This window comes from Chrysemys picta, chromosome 9 (assembly GCF_011386835.1).
Source record: "Chrysemys picta bellii isolate R12L10 chromosome 9, ASM1138683v2, whole genome shotgun sequence".
In the NCBI taxonomy this organism is placed as follows: Eukaryota; Metazoa; Chordata; order Testudines; family Emydidae; genus Chrysemys; species Chrysemys picta.
The window spans coordinates 90,228,215-90,240,976 of NC_088799.1; the positions used below are offsets into that span (position 1 = coordinate 90,228,215).

The 12,762-nt window shown below is 43.7% G+C and overlaps 1 protein-coding gene across 4 annotated transcripts in view; it reads right to left on the reverse strand.

Annotated features, from left to right (window-relative positions):
- Window positions 1-12,762, reverse strand: part of STAG2 (STAG2 cohesin complex component) — a 167,629-nt gene that overhangs the window by 40,443 nt on the left and 114,424 nt on the right. For all 4 annotated transcript variants that reach the window (XM_065556624.1, XM_065556627.1, XM_065556625.1 and 1 more), the window contains 4 exons: window positions 3,552-3,655; window positions 3,239-3,331; window positions 2,953-3,042; window positions 1,714-1,917 (listed from right to left, as the gene is read on the reverse strand). In XM_065556624.1, the coding sequence (XP_065412696.1) occupies window positions 1,714-1,917; window positions 2,953-3,042; window positions 3,239-3,331; window positions 3,552-3,655 (491 nt within the window). The remainder of the gene's footprint in view (window positions 1-1,713; window positions 1,918-2,952; window positions 3,043-3,238; window positions 3,332-3,551; window positions 3,656-12,762) is intronic.

Sequence of the window (12,762 nt, forward strand, 5' to 3'; positions counted from 1 at the left end):
TTTTTTGTTTAGATACTACTACTACTAAGATGGCTTACACTGTCTTTAACAGGACAGATTTCAGTTAGGGTTCCTTTCAGTTTCTACTGAAATATATCAAGAATAAAGGGTACTTATGCACACTGGGATTTATAGAGTGCCTAACACTTATCTGCCATAGAGGAATTACATAAATAAGCAACAATGATACAGAAAACAAAGCTCCTTTAAAAATTATTCATCAGCAAAATCTTCCAGCTTCTGACACCAAAAAGTTAAGAGAAAAAAGTTCCATTTTTGTGCTGAATCAAGTCACTAGACGGAGTATTATTAATTTAGATTGTGGTAGCACCCAAAAGACATCTGGATTGAGGGCCCCATTATGGTAGATGCTTCAACACAGCGTAAGACATGGTCCCTGCCCCACAGAGCTCATTGTTCTTAGATGTCTTCTTCCTGAAAGCTGGTATAAGTGGAGCTTGACTGATTCACCTTAATTTATCTCTCTCTTCTATCTCCTCACCTCACTTAAGAGTCTGCATTACGATGTTTTGATTAAAAGTACCATTCACAATGGAGTCATATAATATAATATATATTTTTACTCTATCTTATATAAACCTGAAACAATTGCTATATGTCTAGAAAAGCCAGTATACAACGTAAAGACTCAATGCAGCATTCCAAACACCATATCAATCTTCGTAATATCATAAGAGCATAAAAGCTTAAAGTCACTCATAGAGCTGAACCTATTCACAGAACTTACAGATGGTAAAGATATAAACAAGACCATCTTGTCCATTATTGTAGCAATGTAGGATTGTTCCCTAATATTTTGGGTAAAATTTTCAAAGGTGCCTAAGTGACAGAGGAATCTAAGTCCTACTGATTTTCAATGAGTCTTAGACTCCTAAAGCAAAGGCACTCAGGCAGTTTTGAAAATTTTACCCTTTGTCCTTTTTCATTTTAGATGTCACATGTGGAAGTTCCTTTGCCATTTCTCTTGGGAAACAATTCCAGTACCTGATGTGTCAATGTCATTACGTTTTTCCTGCCACTAGTCCCAGGATAGTCCTTTTTACATTCTACATAATTCATCTTCATCCTTGGTGTTTACCTCATACTAATATTTGAACAACAATGGGATAGGATTGTTTAAACAAAAAAATACTTCCTAATGCTGCAACAAGTGCCTTTGATGATTACATATACAATAATAAATAACTGAACTCAATAAAAAAACAAACAAGTAAAAAAAGACGAAATTCCACATAATAGAAAGTATGGATGCCAATTAAAAGTGTTACTAGCAAAATCTACAAGCTAAGTAACTCTAATCACCACATATAAATTTTGCAACTTGATTGCTTAAAAATTGAAGGTCCAAGTGAATTTAATAGCATAAAGAGACAAACTATGAAGTTATGTTTAAAAAATCACCAACAGATTTTGAACCACATCACGTTGAAAGGGTAGGAAACAGAATCACCACCAACTTAGTATCAGAACAAAACAGACTTGGATTCACCAGACTTGAAATGGTATATTATTATAATGATATATATTATATTATATATAAACATTATTATATATAAATGGTATATTACTATGACTACTATATTAAAAGTTTTGTAAATTAGAGTGGATTTAGTATGCTTTGGAGATATTAAGCCAACAAGATATAATGAAAATGGTAAGATATGAAAAAAGATAATCATGCACATGATATACCTCTTGCAGAAAATCTTCCAGAAGTCGGTTAAACTTGTCTGCCAGCTCATCTATTAACTGACTTCTTGCAATGTCAACTCTGTTAAAGATTGTGAATTCTTCATTACAGAGTGCATGGTATGTTTTAGAACATGCTTCTAAAACATCCGTATCCGTGTGCTTCTCTACAATATCCCGGATCTGTCGCAATAAGGCATCCAAATGCTACAAAAGTAAAAACAAAGTTCCAATTATATTTTAGTTATTAAAGCAAAGATTTTTAGATTGTTTTGTTACTTTCATGACTGAGTCATATTGAACATAACAATACTATTTTAGAAAATTGCCAATTCTCCAGAGAAAGCGATAGTAGCAATACAGTAAAATACAAAATAAAAAATAAATTGGGGGTCAGTGAAGACTACAAATTTAAAACACATACCAAAATTAACATTTTTAAATACAAAACATAAAAGAAACATTTTAGATAGTAGTTGAATTAATGGTGGTGGTTGCACAGTGTATCTAACAACATTTAGTTCCCACTCTCACATACTTGTATTTGTACATAATGGTCACCAGAAAAACTTTTTAGTTGTGTTGTGATTAAATGTATGATATACAGGCAATATTGTGGTAATATCTAGTCATCAAAAGCAAAATGGAAAAGCTTTTAAGAGCAACCCCTGTATTTATAAACACACATCAAGTATATTTTCTCTTTACCACCGCAGGGAGAAAATGTCAATATATCACCTCTCAAATTGTAATACCATAAACAATTTTACTAATAATAACAAGTTTACAACTATGTAGCTCAATTGACACTTCTCAAATGCAAGTTTTATGTTTTACTAGTTTTAGTACTTACGAAAGTTAAAACCTAATTATACTAGCTACAACTAAGATTAGCACAAGCATCTCTCCCCAAACGGTGTATCTGTTCTGAAATGTAATAACCTTGATAGTCCAGAACTGGGATGCTCTGACATGACGATCACCTGTGTAGAAAGACTCTCCTCTACTGACTTTGGCCAAGAAATCTTTCAAAAGCAAACTTAGGCTCTGACACATTCTAAGACAAATAACCAGTGGAGACCATGAAGCTCAGGCCTTTTCTTCACTAGTGTAGATGCACCAGAGCAAACAGCATTTACACAAGCGGTTTTCGCCAGCGTAGCAGCATAGTCTGAAATCTCAGTGAGGACAAGGTCTCAGTTCATTTTTCCCCCTCTTTAATTTCATTTTATGTTATCTTACCTTTTCTAATCGTCCTGTTGTATAGATTTCCAAGTCAAAGTACTGTGGCAGCTGCAACAAGTTGGTCACTTTTTCTGCATCTACAGAATACTGTCAAATAAACAAAAATAATTAAGTCCTACAAGATTTTTGTTTTGAAGTTATTACAATAATAATCTTAGCTACAAGACCTAGCTATTTATTACTAACACATGATCAAAACAAAAAGCTAAACAAATATCTAATATACAAGTGCCTAACATTTTGACAACACACAACCACTACCTCCAAATGGAATTAAACTTACTTTTGCTAATAACTGAGGAAGTGCCACCGCAAAAAGCTCTGTAATTCTTGTCCTGTCATCCAGCTGTGTTTTCTTCTCTTTTGCTGTCAGCACCTAAATTATTGATGTAAGGAAGTTTTTATAACTAAAAACTGACTTTGTTTTTTAAACAGGTTTTGGGACTAAACTATTTTACACTCCTCTTATCCAGTACAGTCAAAAAATCAGGGCTATAAAAGACCTGAATACTAGAACAGAAAAAACAATAAAAAGGCAGAATTTAACAGAATTTCTCGCTGAACAATGTATCTTGTTTCAAAGTTATAGGTCATACCCTTTTCCCTGTTCCTCTTCCCACAGGTGGATGGCATTCTGCTGCTTGTCGAATTGTACACAGCATTATTTCAATCAGTGCACTTTCCTGTCTATCAGTTAAAGCTGAAATTAAAAAGAAAACAGATCATTGCAACTTGTCACTTTTTCATATATATTAGTTCCATAGCACAGGATTCCTTAGACATCAAGCAACAAGGTTTTACTTCAAAGTTTGTAAGCCAAGGGCTTATGACTCTGTGAGGTGCAGAGACCCCTCAACTCTTACTGATATGAAGAGAAACTGAAGATGATCAGCACCTCACAGAATCAGACCGAAAATATATAAAGTTGGGGGAATGATGCAACAGAGTCATGTGATCTGTGCTGTAAATTTGGAATGCTGTTTTTGTTTTTCTAGTATAAATAAGGCTACACTTGTGTCACAGGAGTGGCAGATTTTGTAATTTTCCTATTTCCCCTCTCCCCAAAAATCTATTATTTTTGGCATTTAATTATTTTTGCATGTGGGTATGTAGATGTGACAGTAAACAGAACTTTAGAGTTATTCACCTATAACTGGAATTCTACAAGATGACCTCTTCGCGTTAGGAGTCTTGGGATGAGCTGGCAGTGCAGCTTGGACCTGTGGAACATTCTGACAGCAGCAGTCATTGGGGCACCCTCACACTCCCTGCCTCTCCTTCCCTTGCAGCTCCAAATGTTCAGAGAGTAGGGCTATAAAAGGTGACAAGGTGTACTGGTTGTCTCAGTTCTTTCTACTGCATTCTCAGGTTCAAAGTTGAAATTAGGATTCCAAGGAAGAGGGGAAGGTAGGTAGGCAGTGTGAATGTGCAGAGTCCATGATGAGAACCTATGATTACAGGTGAGTATTTTTCATTTCTTCTTCAAGTGACCTCTGCACATTTGCATTCTTGGCAGTCTGGCAAACAGTACTCCTCCCTCCAGATAGTGTGAAAGGAGGCCTAGTTAAACAGATTGTAATTCTGCTTCACCAAACTGTGCATCTGATATAGATACCAGTTCTAAGAAATAATGTTTTGTGAAAGTATGAATAGGCCTCCAAATAGCAGCTCAACAGGTTTTTAATCTGGAATATATCTAAGGCTGGACATGGAACTGGCCTTTACTCTAATCAAGTGTGCTCTAAGCCCTTATGGAAGAGTAACAGATGTGCGTTTATAACATTCCTCAATACAGAGTCTAAAACCATTTAGAAATACATTAATATACAACAACCTGACCATCACTCTTTTTCTCCATAAGAGAGAGACAGTTTAGGTGATTTCCTGTATTCCTGAGATCTACTCAAATAGAAAGCTAATGCTATCATAACATCCCAGGCATGTAGCTTACTTCTCCTGAATGAGAGTGAGGTCTAGGAAAAAATACTAGTAAGTTTACAAACTGGTTAAGATGAAATTCTGTTACCACCAGGAAAAAATTTGGGTGTGGAAGTAGGATCACTTTATCTTTGTGAAATACCATAAGAGGGCATAGGAGGGTATCAGAGAGACAAGGTGGATGAGGTATTATCTTTCATTGGACCAGCTTCTGTGGGTGGAAGAGACAAGCTTTCAAGATACACACAGGTCGTCTTCAGATCTGAAACAGTCCTGAAAGAGAACTCTGTGTAGCTCAAAAGCTTCTCTCTTTCACCCACAAAAGCTGATTCAATAAAAGATATTACCTCATCCACTTTGTGTCTCTGATTTCCTAGGAGCAACATGGCTACACCACCATTGCAAAACAACATGGGAGGGTGTGTCAGTTATGAAAGCCTGTCGCTTACTCACTTCCTAGCAAATTAATAGTTACAATAAAGGCTGTCTGAAGGGAAGTTTCATGAGCTGAGTAACTACTAGATTGAGGTGCCATGTAGGTGTGAATACTCTAAATGAAAGGTAAACATTCATCAACAACTTCAAGAATGACAGATTTCAGAGTAGCAGCAGTGTTAGTCTGTATCCGCAAAAAGAACAGGAGTACTTGTGGCACCTTAGAGACTAACAAATTTATTAGAGCATAAGCTTTTGTGGACTACAGCCCACTTCTTCGGATGCATATAGAGTGAAACATATATTGAGGAGATATATATACACACATACAGAGAGCATGAACAGGTGGGAGTTGTCTTACCAACTCTGATGGCTAAATACAATCTTTTGCTTGACTAAACTATGATGAGTTGAGATGGCTGTGATAAATACTTTTACCAATCAGTGAGTCCCAAGAATTTCAAATGAAGTATCCCAGTATGGACTGGTCAGGAGTTGAAGCTGAGTTTATGATATTGTTTGTTTCCCACAAAGAGAATCTTTTTTTACTTATGATAACACAAGTGAGTTGTCTGGTTCTTGGAGTTCAACTGAATCTACTGTACCTTTTCTTAACAGTACAATACCAGATCTGTGAGGTTCCTGTGGCTTTTACTGTTAAGGGGATAGAGTCTGAATTGACCTTTTGGCTCGGTCAATAGGAATGGAATTGCAGAGACAGACAGATAGAACTATTTCAACTATCACAAGGAGTTTTAAGAACCACTGTTTTGCCCAAGCTGGAACAATCAGGTTAACGTCGGCTTTATATTGTTCAATTTTTACCTAGAACTCTTTGAATTAGGGGAAATGGGGGTGAGGAAGAGAACATAGGAGACCTACTCCCCCCATCTAGAAGAAATGCATCAGAGACTGATGGTCTGCTCCTGATCTGGAGCAAAACCTCTGACATTTAGAGCTGTCTCTTGTTGCGAATAAGTCTATGTCCTGACATCCCCACAGGGAGAAGTCATTCACTCCAGAATGACCATTCATACTAATCTGCTAGTATATTCTCCTTGCCTGCAAGTGGAGAGTTTAGGAACTGAATACAACTCCTTTGAGGACACATTGAAGTTTAAGTCCACTTAAGAGAGTCAGGAACACAACCCTAGGTAGTGTCAATTTCATAATCATGATGTCTGTATTTGGCATACAATGTTTTGATAGCCAGGGCTGCAGAAGCCTCATCTCTAGATAGGCAAACAGAGCCACATACGTGGCCAAAGCCCATCTTGAAGAATGTTACTATTTGACATGAGTCCTCCTACAATAATTTTATTGCTGCAACCCAATTTTTAAAATGCTTTTCTTCTGGAAGAAAATCTCTGCTTGTTTGAGAATCCAGATTGCCCCAATAAAAGGTCTGATCTGGTGGTGTGTGTAATTTCTTCCGGTTTATCTTGAACCCTAGTGCATATTTGTGACAGAGCTTTTGCTACAACCTCCTGTGAGGATACCCTGATGAGCCAATCATTCAAATAAGAGTAGACATGGAAATTCTGATGTCTTAAATGCACTACTACTGCTGAAAAGCATTTTGTGAATACTCAAGGTGCTACAGACAGGCAAAACAGAAGAACCTTGTATTGGTAATGATTTCCTCCCACAACAAACCATGTGTATTTTTAATGCAAAGGTCAGATTGAGATGTGAAAATATCCTATAAATTAAGAGCCTCAATTCAATCTTGGCTGGATAAAGAGGCTGCATAATTGAGACTAGGTGAAGCATGTGTATTTTGAACTTTCTGATGAAAACGTTGAGGTTGAGAAAAGACCAGCTACCTTCAGCTTTCTTTGGGATCAGAAAATACCTCGAATAAATTCCCTTTGGGGATTTCCTCTATGGGAATTTCACTCTAGTAGTGAACTTCTCATGAGAAGGATCCCTAAAGAGAGAGGGAAGGTTTGGGAAGAGAGACAGTGTTGAACAGAATGGAGTAACCCCGGCTGGACAACCTCCAAGATCCATCTATCCAAGTATCTTTAAAAAAAAAAAAGGGGGGGGGGGGGAGGAGAGAGAGAGAGAATAGGAGGTAGCTAGTAGGCTTAAAACTAGTCTTGATTTTTCGTGTGTCACCTTAAACCTGAGGCTGAGTGGATGGTGAAGAGAAAGATGATGCAACAGATCTTTCTTTAGCTCATGGTTTATAAGGTTTGGGTCTCTGCTGAGGCTGAATAGGGTGCTATCGCTTCCTTCAAAATGAAGTAGAAGAGAATGGATATGGTTATTTTTGGAAAGGAACACTGGTATCCCAAATCTTTTCCTAGAGGATTGAGAAATTCCCAGAGATCCTGCAGTAGACCTGATGTCTTTCACTTTCTCTAAACCTCATCTGTTTAGCCCTTCACCAACAAATGAGACGTTTTCCACTCTAGTTCTTGTTTCCAGGCGAAGTACAAATGAACATATGTCGAGTCACCACTTGCAGTTACGTGTAGATGCCACTGCTCTACACACAGTACCCAAAGCATCAAAGAATACTCTCAAGATGTACTTAGCAACTGCCTTTCAATAATAAGCCTCCTGGCAGTGAGTGCACAAACATTCTCTCCCAAATAACACTGACATCTGGACATTACTATCTGTTAGTTGACAATTCTAATTCCTAGTGTGGCAAAGGAGAACATCCTTCTACCCACAGCATCTTGCTTCTTACCGTCTATTTGAAAAGACAGAGAAGACTTGACCTCTTTTAGCTCTTTGGACAGCAGCCTCCACTATAAACGAATTTGGACCTGACTGAGTCTGGGAGAACAAGAATTACGCAGAAGAAAAGGACAGTTACCTGTTCCGTGACTGGCGTTCTTTGAGATGTGTTGCTCCTGTCTATTCCACAGTAGGTGTGCGTGCTCGTCACATGCACCAGTGCCGGAAATTTTTCCCTTAGCAGTACCCATACTGGGGGAGCACCACTGTGACCCCTGGACTGGCGCCTGTATATCGCACTGTAAGGGGAGCTACGGGCTCCCCCGACCCTCGGTTCCTTCTTGCCGGACAACTCCGACAGAGGGGAAGGAGGGCGGGGTGTGGAATAGACAGGAGTAACATCTCGAAGAACGCCAGTTACGGAACAGGTAACTGTCCTTTCTTCTTCGAGTGATTGCTCCTGTGTATTCCACAGTAGGTGATTCCAAGCAATATCTGTTGGAGGTGGGTAGGAGTTCATGATGGTTCGGGATGAAGTACCGCCCTGCCGAACCCGGCGTCATCCCTAGACTGGGAGACGATCGCGTATTGTGAAGTAAATGTGTTAACTGAGGCCCACGTGGCCGCCCTACAAATGACCTGGATGGGGACATAGGCCTCATCAGCTGCCTACATCGCCCGAGCCCTCGTAGAGTGTGCCCTTACAATCGGTGACAGGGGAATCCCTGCCAAATCATAACACATGTGTATGCACGAGGTGATCCAGCGGGAAAGCCATTGGGTGGAGATGGGTTGCCCCTTCGGCTGAGGCAATAAAGAGTTGAGAGGATTTCCGGAACTGCTTAGTCCGATCCAGATAAAAAGCCAACGCCCTACGCACATTGGACGTGTGGAGGTGGCGTTCCTCACTAGAAGAGTGGGGCTCGGGACAGAGCACGGGGAAGATGATGCTCTGCTCTATATGGAAGGCGGAGACCACCTTAGGGAGGAACGTCGGGTATGGGCGAAGCTGGACTTTATCCCTATGGAAAACCGTAGAGGGGGGTTCTGAGGTTAAGGCCCTGAGGTCCGAGACATGTCGGGCTGATGTGATCGCCACTAAGAAGGCCACCTTCCACAAGAGGTGCGACCAGGAACATGTGGCCAGTGGTTCAAAGGGGGGGGAGTCCCGTGAGCCGGGACAAGACCAGGTTGAAGTCCCATTGCGGCATGGGGGGCCTAACATACGGGAACAAACGGTCAAGGCCCTTCAGGAAATGGGAGGTCATCGAGTGGGAGAAGGCTGATATGGCTGACCGAGGCAGGCGCCAGCCCTGGGCCCTAAGGGATAAGAGATAGTCCAGGATAAACTGGAGAGGTGCGGCGGAAGGGGGCACTCCCCGCTCATCCGCCCACCTGGAGAACCTGGACCACTTTGCCACGTATGTCCGAAGCGTGGACGGCTTCCTGCTTTCCAGGAAGACTCGCCTTACCTGCTCCAAACACCGATTCTCCTCCTCATTCAGCCACGGAGCAGCTATGCTGTCAGGTGAAGCGCGGCCAGATTGAAATGGAGGAGGCGCCCCCCCTCTCCTCCCATCCTGGGAGAGGAGATCCGGGCGGAGTGGCCGCTAAGAGGCGTAGGAGGGGCCCGTCCCAGTGCTGGCGGGCCCACGCTGGGGCTATGAGAATGACTCTCGCCCTGTCCGCTTTCACCTTCTGAAGGACCTTGGCGATGAGGGGGGAACGGGAGAAAGGAATAGAGGAACTGGCCCGACCAGCTCAGGAGGAACGCGTCGGAGATCGCGCCTTCCCCCACCCCTCCCCTGGAGCAGAACCAAGGGCAATGCCGGTTCTGATGATTTGCAAATAGGTCGATCTGGGGAGCTCCCCGCTCTTGGAAGAGCCGGTGAGTGACCTCCGAGTGGAGCAACCACTCGTACTGGGGGGAGAAGAACCTGCTGAGGCGGTCCGCTTGTGTATTGCGGATGCCCAGGAGGTGAGCCTCCCTTAGGGAGATATCGTGGGCTATACAAAACTCCCATAGGTTTAGGGCTTCCCGGCAGAGGGCGAGGGAGCCTTGCCTTGCCTATTGATATAGTACATGGCGGCGGTGTTGTCCGTGAGGACTCTGACCACCTTGCCATGGAAGTGCGTGAGAAACGCCACGCATGCCAACCGAACCGCCCTGAGCTCCTTGACGTTTATGTGAAGGGGCAAGTCCGGGGCTGACCACGTTCCCTGGGTTTGCACGTCCCCGGTGTGGGCTCCCCAGCCCAGGTCCAAAGCGTCGGACATCAAGTCTATGGACAGGTTGGCCTCCCTGAAGGGAATCCCTTGCAACATATTGCTCGGGCAGGACCACCATAGGAGGAAAGTGAGTTTCGGGGCCAGGATTGTGAGAACCTTGTCCACACCGTCCCGAGCTTGGGAGAACTAGGAGGCCAGCCATAATTGGAGGGGCCTCATACGGAGTCTGGCACGGCGGACCACATAAGTGCATGCCGCCATGTGTCCCAGAATCCAAAGACACGCCCTCGCCGTGGTCACTGGGAAGGCCATGACCGAGGCGATGAGACCTCTTAGGGTCTCTAACCTGTCCAGAGGGAAGAGAGGCTGTGGCCCTGGAGGAGTCCAGCAGGGCTCCAATAAACGCTATGCGCTGAACGGGCGCTAATGTCGATTTGGTCTTGTTCATGACCAGGCCTAGATCGGTGCATGTCGAGAGGAGCAGCTCTACATGGGATTCCACCTTGAAACGAGACTCCCCCTTGAGAAGCCAGTCGTCCAGGTAAGGGAAGATTTGTACACCCTCCCGCCTGAGGCAGGCCGCTACCACCGACATACATTTCGTGAAAACCCTGGGAGCCGTGGATAGGCAAAAGGGGAGGACCGAGAATTGGTAATGATCCATCCCCACCATGAATCGGAGAAAGTGTCTGTGTCCCTCGAAAATACGGACATGAAAGTACGCATCCTGGAGATCCAGGGCCATGTACCAGTCCCCCGGGTCCAGGGACACCATGCGGAACTTGGAACAGGTTAGAAACCTGTTCAGGTCGCGCAGGTCCAGAATTGGCCTGAGGCCCCCTTTCGCCTTCGGCATCAGGAAGTACCGGGAGCAGAACCCTTTGCCCTGGAACTGAACTGGTACCCTCTCCATCGCCCCTAGGTGGAGCAACCGGTCCACCTCCTGACCCAGGAGGCGGACATGTTCCGGGTCCCCCAGGGCAATCGTGGATGGCGGGTGATTTGGCGGGGGTGAGGTGAACTGCAACACGTAGCCCTTGGCGATAGTACTGAGGACCCATTGGTCCGAAGTAATGCAGGACCACGCCCGGAGGAAGGCAAACAATTGGTTGCCGAACACAAACTTTATTAATCGGGGGGTCTCCCTGGCAACAGGCCCGGTGCCCCCCTGCAGATAGTCAAAACCGCCTCTTCCCTTGCCTTTTGCCCTTAGAGGGACTGGGCTGTGTGGCAGAGCGGGACTGCCTCTGAGACTGACGCTTCTGGTCTCTGGGCCTTTTGTACAGGGGCTCCTATCTGCTCCTCGCAGGTTGAGCCACCGGAAGCGATTTGGCCTTGTCCTTAGCCGGGGGGACACAGAGGCCCAAGGTCTGCAAGGTGCTGAGGGAATCCTTCATCCTATGCAGCCTGACGTCCATCTGGTCCGCGAAGAGCGCCTTGCCATCGAACGGGAGGTCCTGCATCAGCCATTGTGCCTCCGTCGACAGCCCGGACAACAAGACCCACAACGCCCTGCGCATGGTGATCGCAGAAGCCATCGAGTGGGCCATATAGGTACCACTTTTGCACTTCAGTGTGTGGAACTGGAAGTCCCAGATCCTTAGTCACATGCTCTTGGCTCTTTTTGCAGAGGCAGATACCTATAAGGCCAGGTGTTTATGCTGAGTCAGATCCAGCCTTTGCATATTCACAGTGAACAGCAATTTAGGTTAGGTTAGGCTCTAGTCATGGGCTGACATCTGTGCCGGGACTTAGCTGGTCTTTTCAACCCCTTCAGTCTCAGAGCTGAGGCTGCTTTCCCAGCACCTAAATTTCCCTGCATTTTGGAAATGGAAGGTTTAGCTGCTTATGCTTCCTATAATAGCACTGCTTGGAAGCATTTTTGATGTTCCTTTTTGGCCCTTGTGAAGCTGCTGCATATGGAGCAATAAAACAGCACGGGATCTCTCCTGCTGTCTAGTCAAACAACGCATATGTGCACTCAAAGCAGAAAAAACAGCAAGGCAAGAAGTTTACCTCTTGAAACCTAGCTTCATTGTCTTTGGTTCTCACATATTAGAAATCAAGGACCTATACCATTTTTACTCAAAACACAATAAAAGGAATTATGAAAAATAAAGAACTAACATCCGACTAAAGTATGAAGGTGGCAGTACTGAGAATGATTCATTTTGATGAATCCGTGTCCAAGGACTTTGTGAAGCTCCTGGTGGCTGTGGTTAGAAGGAACTGAGGCAGTGAACACACTACACTGCCTATTTTACTCCTACCATCTGAACGTTCAAAGGAGAAAGGAGAGAGACGGGGTCACAAGAGCATTCTAACAGGCATTACTATTGATAGGTTCCACTGGTCCAAGATACACTTCCAGCGCATCCCAAGAGTGTGAATGTGCAGAGGCCACTCCAAGAATCTGAGCTTTCTGGAAAGCTCAAAGCAACAACTCTCCTAAATAGAGCTTCTGTTGATCATAAGTGTGATACAAATTCTGCGATTTCTGGTTTTTGGAAACAC